This window comes from Solanum stenotomum, chromosome 6, assembly GCF_019186545.1.
Source record: "Solanum stenotomum isolate F172 chromosome 6, ASM1918654v1, whole genome shotgun sequence".
NCBI classification, from domain to species: domain Eukaryota; kingdom Viridiplantae; phylum Streptophyta; class Magnoliopsida; order Solanales; family Solanaceae; genus Solanum; species Solanum stenotomum.
Genome location: NC_064287.1, coordinates 52,002,421 through 52,019,385, shown reverse-complemented (window position 1 = coordinate 52,019,385; position 16,965 = coordinate 52,002,421). Strand labels below are relative to the sequence as shown.

Below are 16,965 nucleotides of genomic sequence, written 5' to 3'. Positions count from 1 at the left end.
ATTGTTTTCGAAAAAGATTTGTAAATACTTACTCCATCCTAAAATATTTGCTATTATTTTTTTAGAATAAAACTATTTGAACTTTAATCATATATTAAGATATACTTTTTTATTATATAAATATGAAAAAAAAAGTAATTTAAAATATATTTTATACAATTTTTATATTGAATTAAAAGGGAATTAAACATCATTATCTTGACTTGAAAAAATTAAAATCAACAACTAATTTGAGAGTAAATTGGAATAAACATAGGGAAAAGCAAAGAGGCATCACTATCTTGAAAACTCAAACCAAAATAGTATTTTAATTAATTAAATTCCCATACATTTGCTTGGCAAAGTTATGGTTGCCGCCCTTTTGATCAAACCATATAATCCCACGTTTAATTTACTTGGACATAAAATAATATTTTAGTAATATACTCCTAAGTCCAACTCTGGCGGTCCCTATTTATTTGTTATATTTTCTAACTTAATTTCTTTTATTTATTTTGTCATTTTTTTTAAATTTAGGAAGGATAACTTTTTTTTTATTTTATCTTAGTGTATTAATGTTGAGTTAATATCTTTGAAAAATATAGTAAAAAATATATTTGAAATCTTATTAATTAGTGTGTCAAGTTAAAATTTGACAAGTAAAAAAGATCAAGAGACTAAATTTTAGTCAAGCACGTTTCTTACATAATTAAAAAGAGGGAATATATATATAATTTAATATAATATAATAAATTGAATAGGAATCAATTTCCGAGGAGGCAGCAATAAAGCAAAGTTCATTTTCAAGATCATACTTTTCTTGACTCCCCTTTTTTCCTCAAGGCTTTTCTTTGCATGAAAAATATAAGAAAAAAATAATGTTTATTTTTAATATTAATTATTCAGCAAATAATTTATCATGACCTAAATTAAATATCAAGTAATATGAATTTTATGATAAAATATTTATATAAGTAATTATTTTTCTATAAAATATGTAAAGTTTAAATTGAACCAGTAAAAATGAATGGGAGGAGTAATGAATTTATTCAATTCAATTCAATGTGATGTTCTTTACATTGTATCAAGACTTATTTACTTCTATATATCTTAAAATGCATCATCTAGATTATATACTTTTGACACAATATTATAAGAAACAACCTAGCTAGAGCACTGTATAATAGAATAGACCCAACCCCCTACCCACCCACACAAAAAAGATCTTATCACTTTTCTTGTTCAAGAACTTCCTATATTATATATAATTGATGTAAATAATAAGAATCTCAGTTTCTCATTTTATATGAAGGTATTAAATTAATTAAATAAAATCATTTTATATAAAAAGAAATAATCGAAACTTATAATTTTAAATATATCATAATATTTCTATAACTCTAAATCATATCATAATTTAGTTTTTTCTTTTTGGGGAAGGGGGTGGAGGGACCAAAGAGTGTTGAAATTTATATGGTCAATATTCATTCACAAGTAAAAGAAAAGGGGTCCATCCACATGTATTTAGAGCACACTTAGATGCTCATACAAAGATCATTATTATTATTCTCTTGTTTACTAAATGGCACAATATATTTTCATACTCTTAAAACTCACAAAAAAAAATTTAAAAAAATTCCATTTGAGTTTTTATGTTCCATAAAGTTTGTAAGTACTATTTTCATGTGGAAAAAAAATAAATTCATATTATTTTTTTTCTCCTATAGAGACGTATAAAAAATCCCTTTATTGTCATCATCTATATAATACTTCACTTTGCTTTAAATTCTCTTTCATTCTTCATCAACTTATTTCCAAAAAAAAAATCTTTTTTTTTCTTTTCTTCTCTCTCTTCTTTCTAATGATGAGTAATAATAATAATAATAATAATAATTTATCAAATAAAGATGAATTATTTGAGCTAAGAAGAGGTCCATGGACTCTTGAAGAAGATAATCTTCTTATTCATTATATTTCTACTCATGATGAAGGTCGTTGGAATGCCTTAGCAAAATGTGCTGGTAATTTTTAAATTTTTTAAATTTTATATAATTCTTGAATTTAAGTAAGAAATAATTTTATTAAAAAAATATACACTTTTTCTAATGTTGTATTATGTTTTTTATTTTTTTGAATTGTCATTTAGCTAGATGTGAAAGACATCTATCAAAATTGTATTATATTGGTATAAGAAAGGAAAATTCTATTCTTTTTATTTATCTATTTATTTATTTAATAAATATTATTATTTTGCAGGATTGAAAAGAACAGGAAAAAGTTGTAGACTAAGGTGGCTGAATTATTTAAAACCAGATATTAAACGTGGAAATCTCACTCCACAAGAACAACTCTTAATTCTTGAACTTCACTCCAAATGGGGAAATAGGTAAATTTACTTTTAACCTGATCTATAGTTCACGAGTTCGAGTCTAATCGCTATCGATACTTGTGTCACTAGGTTATTTATGTTATACTCTTTGAGGCTACAATGTGAGATATTTTGTGCATCAAATTGTCTTTTACCTTTTTATTTCAAACAACTCAAGATTATGTTAATTTAAATTTTGAATTTGTCTATGTGTTACAGGTGGTCAAAGATTGCTCAGCATTTACCAGGAAGAACAGACAACGAAATCAAGAATTACTGGAGAACGAGGGTGCAAAAACAAGCCAGACAACTTAAAGTTGATTCAAATAGCAAGAAGTTTGTTGAAGCAATCAAGAATCTATGGGTACCAAGATTACTTGAAAAAATGGAACAATGTTCTTCATCATCAATTGAAAAAAAACTTCCTAATTTACCCTTAATCAACAATAATCAAGAACCTTGTACAAAACACAACAAATCCCATGATACTAATAACAACCACAACACAACATGGGGTTCACTAGAAAATTCATTAGATTCAATGAATGTGTTGAATGAAAATTTGAATTCAATTCTTCAAGATGATGAATGTTATCATGTGGGAAGTTTCATTCAGCAGCCAGAGCATTTAACATATCAAGAAATGTCAATTTCAGAATGTGAGGTGGCAGAAGCTAATTGGTTCAATGATGAAGGATCATTGTGGAACATGGATGAACTTTGGCAATTCAAAAAGCTAGGAGATGTAGACATCTAGCTAGACTTGAACAATTTTCAATAGTCAAGAAAAGGGATGGGGGTGGGGGAGAGAGGGGCAAAATGGTAATCATAATATTGTATTTGAAAGTCTTACTTAGCTTTATATAATATCACTTTGATATTAATGCCTATATGCTATGGACTATGTTTTTTAGTAGGTTTTTGTAAAAGTTCTGACTTGTATAAATGAAAATATCAAATGACTGATCTTAAATTTTCTTGATTTTTTGTGTATTTGTCCTATTTGTCAATCTATAGTCAGGGAAAAGGAATTGTCAGCGTAAAATTTGTCAATTCATGATGAATGGAATGAAGATTGTTCTTTTACTATTGAGGAGTCTTAGTTAGCATTATATACTTATCCACTAGTTTGATCCATAATTGAGAAGATGGCTCTTCAGCCATAGAAAGATAAACTAGGAAAGATGAAAGGATGTGGTCAAATTAAAGAAAGTATGAGGAAGTGACTTTGGTGAAAGAGAGAGCTCAAAATGCTAAGGAAAAGGACCCTTCTTGTGTTGTCTAGTCATGTAAAGGGGACACATATTTCATAGTATTTGTATTGGAAGGAGTATGACCTATAGGTTAAACCTATCTTGCTCGGACTTTTCAAAATGTTGTCAAGTGTATATTAAATCCTTTAAGTAGTGCATTTCTGGAGGATCTGATACGAATGAGGCATCATTTTTCAAGAGACCAAGTAACATAGGGTGAAAAACCTCCCCCCAACACAAAACAAAAATATACCCCCATTCTTTGGCTTGGGTTCATCCTTTTCACAATTATGTTTTAATTATCCAATATCTAAAATTTACCGAGTCTGACTAATTCGAGTTTGTATCAAGTAGGTCCACTAAAGGGGTAAAACGCTCTCGAATGAAGGGCTCTCTGTTTAGTTTAAACTCTAGACCTATGATCGAAAGAGGTAAAGTGCTTTGATCGGAAGACACTATTCAGTTCGAACTAAACCCGAGACTTCTAATTAACGATGGTCCACTATACCCCGAGTTATCATACCCCTTACTAGTCCTCCTATGGTAGGTAGGGAGGATTGCTATGAAATGAAAGGTCAAATAGAAGGAATATTATGACATCCAATCACTGATTTGATTGTTTTACCCTCAAGAAAAAACAAGGATATAAAGTACAAGAAAAAAGGGACTTGTGATGATTTGATGAGTGTGAAATTTAAAAAAAATGTACACTTGAAGTGATCATTTTTACAAGCAGAGCATTATGAAAAAGTATAACAAGTTCTTGATTTCTCAAATAGGAAAAAAGCAAGAGAGGAAAGAAAAAAGTTGGTACTCATACCTCTACTATACTTTAACAATTGGACCTGTTGCTCGGACTCTTCAAAAATATTGTCTAATCTGTCAAAAGTAGTGTATTTTTGGAGGACTCAGTATGTGTGCAACATCATTTTTTAAAAGTCCGAGCAACATAGGTTAAAGTAATAAATTATAAAACAACAATGTGGAAGATTCACTATAAAACAAGAGGACTGAACTTCAAGAAAAGCTTTATGCTATGAGATTTGCTGTCAAATGTTCTTTGGGAATTCACAATCCTTAAAAAAAGGTGCAACTTAGCATGTGACCTAACTGGCTAAGATTTCATGTGAAAATGGAACTTACTAAGCATCATACTTTCTCTTTTTCTAACTTCAATCAAATTATTATCAAACATCACTTCATTCTTGAAGAGACTACACTCTCATAAATCACAGCTCACAACTTGAAGAGACTACACTCTCATAACACTAGACTATATTGTTCAAACGTTTCAAAAATATTGTTGGGTATGAATCGGATCCTCCAAAAGCAACACATTTTGGATATTGACCTTGATTATTCAACTCAGCACATCAACTATTTCATCGAGTACCTGCTATCCCACCAGCACTGATACTGATTAACTTTGTTCATCAAGGCTTAGACATATGAAAAACAAATTACTTAACTTTGATATTTATATTGACCACTAAACGACACACTCGAGTGTAACATGAACTTGTTTCTCCATTATGATAAGGGTATCATTCACTTCCATGTTATGGTACAAAACCTTTTGAGAGAATTTGAACATTTGATTGAAATGACCCCTTTTTCCATGATGGTTGGTCCCTTTTCATTAAAGTAATTCCATCAATCTTCAGATAGGACCAAATATGATATTTCTTGTCAAAAGACCTTTCATTAAAACCTTGCAAAGTTATGGGTGTCTTTACCCTTCAATGAAATTTTACACAAGGACCCCATCCTTAGAAGTAAATGCATGTCCCTGCTTCTATAAAGCTATAGAATCACACAAGATTTGCAACTTTTTTTCTTGTTTTCATAGAGGTGGAGGGTTCTTTTCTACACATAACTATTCAACATGCACGCCAAAGCAATTATAACAAGTGTGTCCCTTTCATTGGGACAATAACTCATTCATGATCAAGGTCCCCTGACTGACATAAAGCTTCAACAATCTCCATAAGAGTCAATGCTCCTTCTCGAGTAGAGCTCCTCGTAGACATACTAGATCATTGAAGAGAAATCTAAACAGTAGTTTTCCTGTCAAGTACGCGTGAAACTCATCACTACCTCTTATAGCATCACTTAATCTATAGTATTGTCACAGAACTGCTCACCTAAAGAGCAACTCGCTCTGTAGTATTGTCACACGAGATAAGCTTATGATCAATGATTAGAATCACAGCAAAAAACTGGCCCTTAAGAAGACTTAAATAAACTGCAAGGAGCCAGAAGCTGTTCAAAAATCTGAATATGAAATGGAAGCATGATATTGGCTTCTCCAGTAACTGATGTTCAAAGCTGCAATTTTTGTATAAATAGAACAGCAAAAAGTACTTATAGGGAGAGTCACAAGATTGAGCTACCAAAACTTTATTGTCTTTTGAAGTAATAGATGATTTGTACAAATCTGAAGTTAGCATTATCATGAAATATGGAAAATCAATACCTTGAAAATCGTCTATTTGTACACGTAAATATCAAGAAAAGTTACATTAGATTATCTCGATCACACACTTCAATTTCTTCATAAAAAGAGCTTCACTTCCCACCCTTAGCATAGTTATCACGCAGAGTGACAGTCCGATTAAAGACCAGTTTTTCAGAAGTTGAATCCTTGTCAACAGCAAAATACCCTGCAAAAGTCATCAGTTGCAACAACTCAGCAAAAGACATCAGTTGAAACAACTCAAGTGTTAGGCCGGAAATCAAGAAAAACGGAGCTGGGAATCAAGTTCTTGCTGAGCTTGATCAATATCTTGATAGTTCTTGATGAGACCTTTCAGAATTTGAAAAGCAGAAAATGAAAAACAAAAATCAAGTGACCTACATCTTTCATGTTTTGTTTTTCAGATTCTGTCAGTTTAAAATTGATATTGCAAAAGCAAATCAAAAAATAAAATTGATATTTTCGCTACTTGTATTTTAAGAGGCCCAAAAGCAAACATCAAAGAAGTAATAGGAGACAATAGAGGAATCTATTGTAGGACTCAAGGAAAATAACATAGGTCAAGCTGCTACATAAATACAAATTTTTCAAAGATCCCTGATTCATCCATTTGATGCTAAATGCCAACCTAAAAGCAACTTCCATGCGACTTAAATTTCATCTTAGAAAGTTTCAGCTCCCTACCAAGAATTACTGGGTATTAGAACTTACCAAGCCTTTCAAACTGAAATTTGTCTCCAAGAGTAGCCTTACTAACTGAGGGCACAGCATATGCATTTTGTATCACCACTTTAGACTCGGGGCTCAAATCACCGAGCCCATCGAGTTCAGCAGGATTCTATTATGAAAACCAAGCAACAGTAAGTCTCCAAAAATAAACTCTGGCGTGGGGGGAGAGGGGGGAAGGGGGGGTTATAGTAAGTTCAACACAGTAAAGAAAATAAACCTCAGAGCGGAACAGCCTGTCAAATAGCCGGACCTCCACCTTAAGTGGATCAACCCCAGGTGAAGGTTCTGCAACCCAATGAAGAACACCCTGCAAACTTCATTGTTTCAGGAAACTAGAAACAAGGAATCTGGAATACTAAAAGCCAACCATAATAGAAGGAAATATTTCAACTTCAGAAAACCCACCTTAGGCTTGATAGTCTTCGACGGATCATACTCTGCCCGAATCTCAAGAACTGTCTCTTTGTCATCAGCAAGAATTACATCTGTACACTTGATAGGGTATGCATACCTGTAAAGCAAATAAGCTTTATAGTTTGAACTCTACATCTAAGGCAAGTGCTGAACTGAAATCAGACAAAATTCGGATGGCCAAAGAGATTTGTTAAAGGACAGTACCTCAATAGGACAGATTTTCCAGGAGCAAGACCATAATAATCTTTAGAATCTTTCAAACGAAAATCTGTACGTTCGATGTACACAACTCTAGAAAAGGGGACCTGCAAAATTAACAGAAACGGCATATAGATATTAAGGGATCAATGACATTGAAATGCTTTATTAAGTGCAGACAGAAGAAGTAGACAACATCCATCAGCAGTTGATTATTATTAGTAAAAACACCTTATAAAACGACGAAGCATCATCTGCTGGTGCTTCAGGCCATTTCTTTGCATCTAGATCCATTACTAATCCAGCTTCAATGTTCGTGATGACAACCTGAATTTGAAGTTGACAACTTAAGTTTCTGAAAATTGAAAGTAGAATACATATATACACATTCCATCCGCAAACACTTAATTCAAAACAAGATACCCACCTTAAGGGGATTTAGCACAACTAGTGTCCGAGCAGCTGTTTTATTTAGTTCTTCTCTTATATGGTATTCTAGGCGACTTAGCTGTATCATACTAGAGTCACTGCATCCAAAAAAAGGCTGTCAAAAACTGGTTTTTCTTTTGTACCAGGAACACACAAACACGTTGATAATGAGGCCCAACCTTCTAGTTATTCCAATCCCACGAACAAAAGCATTTATTGCTGTTGAAGTTACCCCTCTACGTCGCAATCCTGCTAATGTCATGAGACGAGGATCATCCCAGCCATCAACCCAGTTCTCTGTTACAAGACGGTTCAACTGACAACAATAAAAATCAAGCATCAGTTTGAAACAAGAATTTTAACCAGCAGAAAACCATTATACATAATTTCTAATAAAAGAAACACTCAGGAGTCAAAAACTAACTTTACGTTTTGACATCACAGTGTTGGACACATTCAACCGTGAGTACTCCCAAACAAAAGGCTGGTAAAGGCCTAAGGCATCCAACAACCAGTAATATGATGCACGGCGGGTTTCAAACTCCAGGGTGCAAAGCTGCATAAGATGGTGAAATTGAAATATGAATTAATTTAGGCTATTATTGAACAGCAATACTATTTCACCATAATAATTCGGGGCTGCACGGCAAGATAGACCAGTAATTTATAGCACATTCAAACATCAGTGTTTTCGCTTCTCTTATTTTTGTTTTTTAATAATGGTAATATTTATATTAATATCAAAAGGTATGCTACACAGAAATGTGTAGTCCACTTACAAAAAGGGGATCCTATATCCTTTGCTAGTTACAAACTGTCTAAAACATCAAAAATATCTTCTCACTCTCTCTCTTTTTGACGGGAGAAAGGGGAATACTGTACATAATGGATTGATAAATAAATATTTTGTTACTTTCAAATGAAAGCAGAAAGCAATAGAGGACATAAAAATCCAAGATAGGCCATGCTGACTTGACAAAGTGAAAATTACTACATGACAGCGACAAGTTACATACGTACCGAATGAGTGATATTTTCCAAAGAATCAACAATGCAATGGGCATAATCATAACTTGGGTAGATGCACCATTTATCCCCTGCATGCGGATGAGGAGTGAACTGTAGAACCAGATAATACAGATTAAACATCAGTGTAAAAAAAACAGAATCCAAAAAGACTTGTCAGAAAAACTTGCCTTGATACGGTATGCAATGAGGTCATACATATTGAAATTATCATTCTGCATGTCCTGTTTCATCCTCAATGTCGCTTTGCCTTCATCAATCATCCCCTTCTTCATTTCATCAAACAATCTTAAGGACTCTTCTATAGGCCTATCTCTCCAAGGGCTGTTCATCTTTTTCTCCCGATATTCTTTTACCTCGTCAGGTGTCTGGGTTATGTAGAAAATCAGACCATATATGTCATAATACTATCCAGTTAGTGTAAAATCACAACAGTTAGTTAAGCCCCTTAAAATAGAGGTTGGCTCAGGTCAGCAAGGGTAAATTTGAAGGTAGAAACCAAAAAGGAGTATCCAAGAGAAATATATTAGCAATTTTCATGTGTTAGACATATCATATTGTATTTATAATTACCTGGTGGTCAACATATGCATGGCCTCTTCTTATCAACTCTACGGCCAGCTCATAAAGGTCTTGGAAATAATCACTAGTGTAAGTGATCTGCAAATTGCCAACGTATTAGTATAGGAAATATGGAAAGTAGACAGTTGGCATTGAACAGTATCATACCTTGAAAGGCTCCCATCCCATCCACCCAACAATTTCTTTAATATGATCAATGTACTCTTTCTTCTCAGCTTCAGGGTTGGTATCATCAAACCTACATCCAACAGCAAAGTCATGAGGAATCTAACACCCCAAAGTAAAAAAGAGGTTCCAACTAAACGAAATTAGAGGTTTCATGTGAAGAGCAGACAGTGGACACAAACCAACTATTTCAGCATTGCAACACTATATGCCATGTTTTTTAACATTTTGGGCCTAAAATTGACAGTGCCTTGAACTGCATTGAAAATTTCTATAAAGTTCTGCACAAAGGGGGGCTGAGAGATATACGCTTATGGGTTTGGAATTCAATTCCAGCAACAGCATGGTGGGTTATTAGCAGAGAACAAAATTTTTGAAGACAAAAGGAGAATCTGACTAGTCTTAATTTTTTTCTTTTTGAAAACCGTGGTGTCCAGACCAGACCTTGCCTAAAGCCATGGTATACCTTCTACCTCCCACCAGCAACAGGCTACCATCATGCCTCTTTCTCTGGAAACCCTAAGCATAGACGCTGAATCAATACATTTATATGGAGACGTACAAGGACAGGTGAGACTGGAGAATACTAACATCCACCAGCTTTGGTTGATTTTGGGCAGAATTAACAAGAGACCATCATCTTGTGGATTGTATAATGAACTACATATAGACAACCTAATGCACAGTTTTCTCAGCCAATTAATTAATCCAGAACCATCACATTAGTTCCTTCCAGCCACAACCTTCTCCCACTCTTCCCTCCACTGTGCTTCTTGCCTACGCTCCACATAGCATCTTTAAATTGCATTATCTTTTCTTGTTTGAGTGGCCTAATTTACACTAAACTAAATGTGGAAAATTTTGATCAAAACCATGAGGCTACCCCTCCACAGTCAACCAGTGTTATAATCCTTCATAATCTAGTTCTGTACCAATCCATCAACATTGTACTTCCATACCAGACCTGAGGGTATAAGAGAAAAGCATTATACCATCTTCAAACCAAAAGAGCATAAGTGAATGCCAAATAATGAGCAGATCCCAGGACAGGCATCCATTCTCACAACACACGGGTACGTTTATTAGGCATCAAAAAGAGTCGCCCTTTCCATAATATATTGCTTCATCTTGGGCAAAAATTGCACAGTAACATTTACATGAGATAATGAAGAAGGAAAAACACATAGCAAGAAGGAAAAGGAATGTGTACCTCAAGTAACAGCCACCACCTCTTTCTTTTGCCAGACCAAAGTCCACAAACATAGCCTGTTTAGTATCAAAGTCAAGATTAAGAGCATGATTAAAACCACATTAGCACAATATCCGAATCGGATATACCTTTGCATGTCCAATGTGTAAGAATCCATTAGGTTCAGGTGGAAAGCGCGTCAGAACTTTTCCTCCAGTCACTTTCAAATGCTTTTCAAGTAGTTCTTTGGAATTACACGCTCGAAGCACAGGCCGGTCACTGAAATATACTTCTGTATGCACCTGATTATCAGGACAGCAGATGTTCATACCGCTAAAAATAAGAACATAGCTTAAAACCTTGCATAAACTCTCCTAAAGAGCTCGAAAGTGAAGGAATTTGACAACAACGGACTGCTTTAATCCAACAACTGATACTACAAATATGCAATGTAGCCTAACAAGCGACTACCTAAGTTTTACAACCAAAACTGATCCTGCCTATGACGAATGAACGAGGAAAATGTGTGCATATATGCATAGTTAAGGATCCAAAAATGATAGAAAAAATAAAATTCTCACATACATAACTAGAGCTGCAAAAGCTGATAAACAGACCAGCACCATATGATGACAAACTAGTCAGGATGTTCTCATGCAGCCAAAGTGTATTTTTTCTAGTTAAAAAAGTGATGTAGTGTATCATGTAAAAGATGTTAAAGCATTGAAATGGCATAAAATTTTAAGTGAGGAAAAACATCACAGTATTATGCCTAAGAGTGATAAATAAGACTTATAAACACGAGTACACAACAATGGATATACATTAGCTTAAGCACCTTATAATTTTCCTCAGGTGTGGGGAAGATCAAATATGGATTTAGTTCTTCTTCAGACTGCTTTGGTGCAGAGGTCTCCTCAACTTTTGCTTTATCCTACATAAGACGAAGAAGCAGCAACTTAGACAAGTTTAGGACAGAATAATAGTAGATGAAAAATCTCCACCTAAAGATGTGGTCAGCAAAAGGTAGGAGATGGTTTTATATAACCCCGTCAGTTAAGAATAAAATATATTAGATGAAGCACCACCTCAGTTTTCGCAGGCTTCTCCTTCTTCTTTTTAACAGGCTTTTCATTATCTGCGGCAGTTCTTTCCCCAAGTAATTTATACAGCTCCAGATCTACTACTTCCTGTGACAATAGATAATCTTTAAGCATCAAAAAAGAAGCACAATCCAGATCTACTACATTGACACCAAAAGAAACGTACCTTGACTACTTTCGGATCTGCCCACGGCAACTTCTTCCGAACATGACCAAAGAGCTCACCAACTATGAAGGAGAGATTAAATAAAAGCATATTAGGAAGAGCAATTATTTCTGTAAATAAGAGGTGTCTAAATAAGAGGTGTCTTACCTCCATGTCCACTTTATTAACTAAAAAAGAAAGTCCTGGATCAAATAACATTTATAGTCGCCAACATTTCAAAAAGGTCGCAACTACACATACATCTAGACACACACACAATCCCCCGCCCGGGCAAAATGCCGCCCTTGTTTAAAAAGTATAGTATCACATCAGATAGTTATAAATTTATTTGACCTGATTGCTGAGGAAAAAAAGAGCCACCAAGGGGTCACAAGTAAGCTGCCAAATTTAGGTTGAAAATCCTATACTATTTGTCTAATTTAGGAAACAGGAATAATATCCTTAATCAAACAAGCTGACAATTGGATCATTTATATTATTAGTAACATAAGAAGCATCACAACAATTAATTAGTCCACACTCTTTTCTTTATTTTTTACTGTCGTTTATTATGAGATAGATATAATGGACTGAAACTATTACAAGTATGAAAGACTTATTAGACCGTAGAAACCTGAAAGATAAATATAAATGATGAAAACAAGATGAACCAATCCAAATAATGCTCGCATGTCACATCTAGAAACTACAAAGGTACATGAATGTCTAGTTCAACCAAAGTCAATTAGAGCGTCCTGGGCCTTTTTGTTCTGTATAATTGCTAGCATTTCAGAGTTCTCAACATTCAATAAATTGCATTAGCAACACACAGACAGATAGATTATCCAAATTAGAGAAAAAAGTAACTAGGTGAATTCTACAAGCAACAATACTAACCATTGATTCTATAACGCTGTTCTAGTAAATTGGTCTTCTTCTCTTCAAAGACCTCACCGACAGCACGTTCAATGTCCTCCTTGGATACCTCAACTCCTGCTCAAATTATAGGAAATACATGTAATTTTCTTTTGAAGGAACATATTTTATTATTTCTAGGAAAGAGTAATTCAAACCCACAACCACTCCCAAAAGTTTGCCCCAATAATAAAATAAAAGATACAACAATGTAGTGTCATAAATATTACTATATTTGGACTTGAGAAAAGATAATTTGTTCTTACCAACACCACAAGCCTCTTCAAAATCATGGGCCTTCAGATTTTCAGAGGCGGTTGAAGCAAGAAAGGCAAATGCAGCTTCTAATTGCGCAGGGGTTTTAATCTGCAATGGTCCAGTAAAAGACAAATTTAAAGGGGAATCACCAATTAATCATATCTAGCCTCAATACTTTACAAGTCTAACTCCAACAAAATAGGACTTATACTGCTAGTGCAATAGAAAAAAAGATGATTTATAAAATTTAAGTCACTCTAATGCTACGCTTGCATAGACGGACCACCAAATAAAATAGATAAACGTAGACTTGAGTGAGCAACAAACCTTTGTAGATACAATGTACTGAAGCAATGTGGGCCGATGGTTAAGTGCATTGGCTGGAAACTTGGTAGCAACCTATCACGCAAAAGGATAGAGCTCAGTTACATCTTTTACATGCTAGTAGGCTGTAGCGCTTGTCCTCCCAACATAATGGAAAGTAATAAGATGTAATGGGTTTTTTTATCTTCAAAAATAGATAAATTAAAAGAACCTAAATATATAATGCATGGACAGAAAATGAACCTCAAGCATATTAATTATGCATGAGCAAATAGAATATAAAGGGCATATCGCCAATTTATGTATCAAGATTCTAGAAGCCTACCGTATACAATAGGTTGCCCACAGCACGATCACAACCATCTGTCACTGCTGCCTGGATTAATGACGATACAAAGTTAGGAGCAAATTTAAGACATAATTGCTTTTCTGGAACTTCTGTTGAGAATAAGAAATCACATCTCACGAGACTTATAAATTACAAGGACAAAATCCAGCAAATCAAAGAATCAGCCCATGTAACCAGTAAGAACCATTGTGCATCCGTCCTAGAACCCCTCCCCAGAACTAGTTACATTGTGCAGTTTGGTTGCAAGAATATGAGGGTATAAGAAAATTGATGGCACTGTATAAGCATATATATCTTGCACACAGTTTTATGAGCATGCATAAACAGCAAATGAGATCTCTCTAAGATTCCAAAAGTTATGAGCACATAAACCATTCATTTGGAAACCATCTATAGCTTGAATGCAGCTTTACGACCACGAATTAATAGAATAGACTTAGCACATAAAACATTCATTTAGAAACCATCTAAGCACATTAACTATACAGCATAGTTATTTATTTACCCTTTTCATAAAGAATAATAAATCTTTCAAATGTTAAACAGCAGAAAAATGGAAAAGCAACAAATATTTCCCAGCATAAGCTATGACAGTTTGCCATCTTCCACAAAAAATGCCAACTGCAGCACAATTGTGGAACAATTCTACCTACTACTAGCGTTTACATTTGCTTAAGCAAATAACAAGAAGGTACAGCCGTACAGGATTCAGCAACCCTCTTCATTAGTTTCTCAACGCAACAAAAGGAAAAGAAAAAAATGAACAGATTCTTTAATCAACATTACCATTTGTTCATTTTTACAAACTTTTTTCTTCTCCGACAAGTAGGGAAACTAAACGTTATATCTATACACATATAAAGTAGGTCATTCCCACAAATATAGAGATACCCATTTGCATATGGGTCTAAAATTCTTCGAGCTACAACACTTCCTCAAAAAATAAAACCTTTTTGCATACAAAATTTATAAACTTACACAAATATAGAGATACCCATATGCATTTATGCATCTAAAAATCATTGAACTACAACACTTTCTCAAAAAATCAGACCTTTTTGCATACAAAGTATGAAATTTACACAAATATAGAGATACCCTTATGCATTTCTGCATTTAAAAATCTTTGAGCTACAACACATCCTCAAAAAATCAAACCTTTCTGCATACAAAGTTGGAAATTTACACTAATACAGAAATACCCACATGCATTTATGCATCTAAAATTCTTTGAGCTACAACACTTCCTCAAAAAATCAAACTTTTTTGCATACAAAGTAGGAATTTTACACAAATATAAAGATACCCATATGCATTTATGCATCTAAAAATCTTTGAGCTACAACACTTCCTCAAAAATCCAACCTTTATACAAAGTATGAAATTTACACTAATACAGAGATACCCATATGCATTAATTCATCTAAAAATCAAACCTTTTTGCATAATTTACACAAATATAGGGATACCCATATGCATCTAAAACTCTTTAAGCTCCAACACTAATTGAGATACAAAAAATCAAACTTTACAAAGCTAAAGCTCATGGGGTACCTCGTGTATAACAGCAGTGAGATTAGTGGTGACTTTATTGTTTGCCAAAGTATTCTTGGCAGTTTTTTCATCCAACCCAATTTTCAAGAACAAGTCCAAAACATTGCTATCCTCCTTCACCATAGCTTCTTCAATGGATTCCCAGAAACCCCAAAGCTAAATCTTGAATTTTAAAACTATGAAAAATAAATTTTTGGAAGTTTAACAAGTGATAAAAAGATTCTTGAAGGAGGAATCTTTGGAAATTTTAGGACAAATTTTCCTTTGGGGAATATGAAGAACAGGAGATTTTAGTAGGTCTTTTTGGTCTAACCATAATTGGGCTAAAGCTCAGTAGGCCTTACAAAAGAGTGATGGATCAATTTGGCCCATATAGGTGTTATTCGAAGAATCCGTGGTCTTTAATTTTTGTTCTTCGATAATATAAGTAATCGAAAATATTTTTAATATTGAAAGAAAGGGTAATTATTTGTGGGGCATTAGTTTATATTTTTGTGGCATAAGTCCACAAGGTATATAGTTAAAGACATAACAAGTCATATCATATTGTATGACTTTATTTCTATAAAACATATGTGAAACAAGACTAAAGTTTTAGTTCATAATACACAAGTTATAATGTATTGCAGAACTCAATTCTTTATGATGATCGAGGCAAAAGTTCAGTTTTAAAATTCATGAGTTATGTCGTAAAAAGCATAATTTAATTCCCACAAAACTAATATTGAGTGAGATTTTGAATTTTTTACTTTATTTGTCTCGTGGCCAAAACTTTGAGTTTAGCAATTTTTAACTTTTGACCTCAAAGGTTTTCCCAGGAAACAAATGGTGATTAAAGCTTCAAAATCACTTATTTTCAAAGTTATATTGCGTGCAATTTATTTTTTACCCTCCTCACATAGTTGAACACTTCAGACATTACTATACCTCATAGTTCAATGTTCACAAATATTTTATTTTAATAACATATTTAAATTATATCCTATTTTTATAAATATTTTAATCTATTTATCTCAAAACAATTTCAGATAATATTTAAATCTATATATTGCCAATATATATAATATATATGACTTAAAAGTCAAAGTAGTAAATTACTATAGCACAATTATGCAACAAGATTTGGTGTTTTAAAATGTAATCACCTTGGGAAGACGATTTTGATTAAACAAATAGCCACTTCATAGAAAATTTGGGCTAAATTATTGACTGAAAAAATATTCTTATTTGTCTTTGGTCTCCAAGAATATTTTCTTGGGTTGCAAGTTGTTTGGAGTATAAACAAAGCAATCAAAAGCTTCTTTCTTCCTCAAGTTGACTGACGTACACATATATTTTTCCGTCTCAAATTATCTATCGTAATTTCTAAAATAGTTATCTTAAATTACTTATCGTTTTAAAATTCAAGACAAAATTAATGTCATGTCTCAGTCCTAGTGTGGCTGATCATCCTCTCGAACCAACTATTGATTATCGTGCCTCAACAGCTAGCTAATCAAACATGAGCCC

At 33.5% G+C, this 16,965-nt stretch overlaps 2 protein-coding genes across 2 annotated transcripts; one reads left to right on the top strand and one right to left on the bottom strand.

Moving 5' to 3' along the window:
* The first annotated feature begins 1,782 nt into the window (after positions 1–1,782).
* On the top strand, positions 1,783–3,142 carry LOC125867481 (transcription factor MYB62-like). Its single transcript, XM_049547997.1, has 3 exons — positions 1,783–2,000; positions 2,236–2,365; positions 2,567–3,142. Exons 1-3 carry the CDS (start codon positions 1,841–1,843, stop codon positions 3,102–3,104), a joined length of 828 nt encoding a protein of 275 aa, XP_049403954.1. The 5' UTR covers positions 1,783–1,840; the 3' UTR covers positions 3,105–3,142.
* Positions 3,143–5,980: 2,838 nt separating this feature from the next.
* Positions 5,981–15,739, bottom strand: LOC125867096 (glutamine--tRNA ligase). Its single transcript, XM_049547518.1, has 23 exons — positions 15,457–15,739; positions 13,879–13,929; positions 13,557–13,628; positions 13,238–13,337; positions 12,954–13,049; positions 12,078–12,139; positions 11,897–11,998; positions 11,647–11,742; positions 10,958–11,110; positions 10,830–10,885; positions 9,602–9,692; positions 9,446–9,532; positions 9,043–9,240; positions 8,867–8,965; positions 8,271–8,402; positions 8,026–8,162; positions 7,845–7,944; positions 7,649–7,744; positions 7,424–7,524; positions 7,211–7,316; positions 7,023–7,112; positions 6,788–6,914; positions 5,981–6,263 (listed from the first exon to the last, which is right to left on the bottom strand). Exons 1-23 carry the CDS (start codon positions 15,577–15,579, stop codon positions 6,169–6,171), a joined length of 2,370 nt encoding a protein of 789 aa, XP_049403475.1. The 5' UTR covers positions 15,580–15,739; the 3' UTR covers positions 5,981–6,168.
* Positions 15,740–16,965: the final 1,226 nt, after the last annotated feature.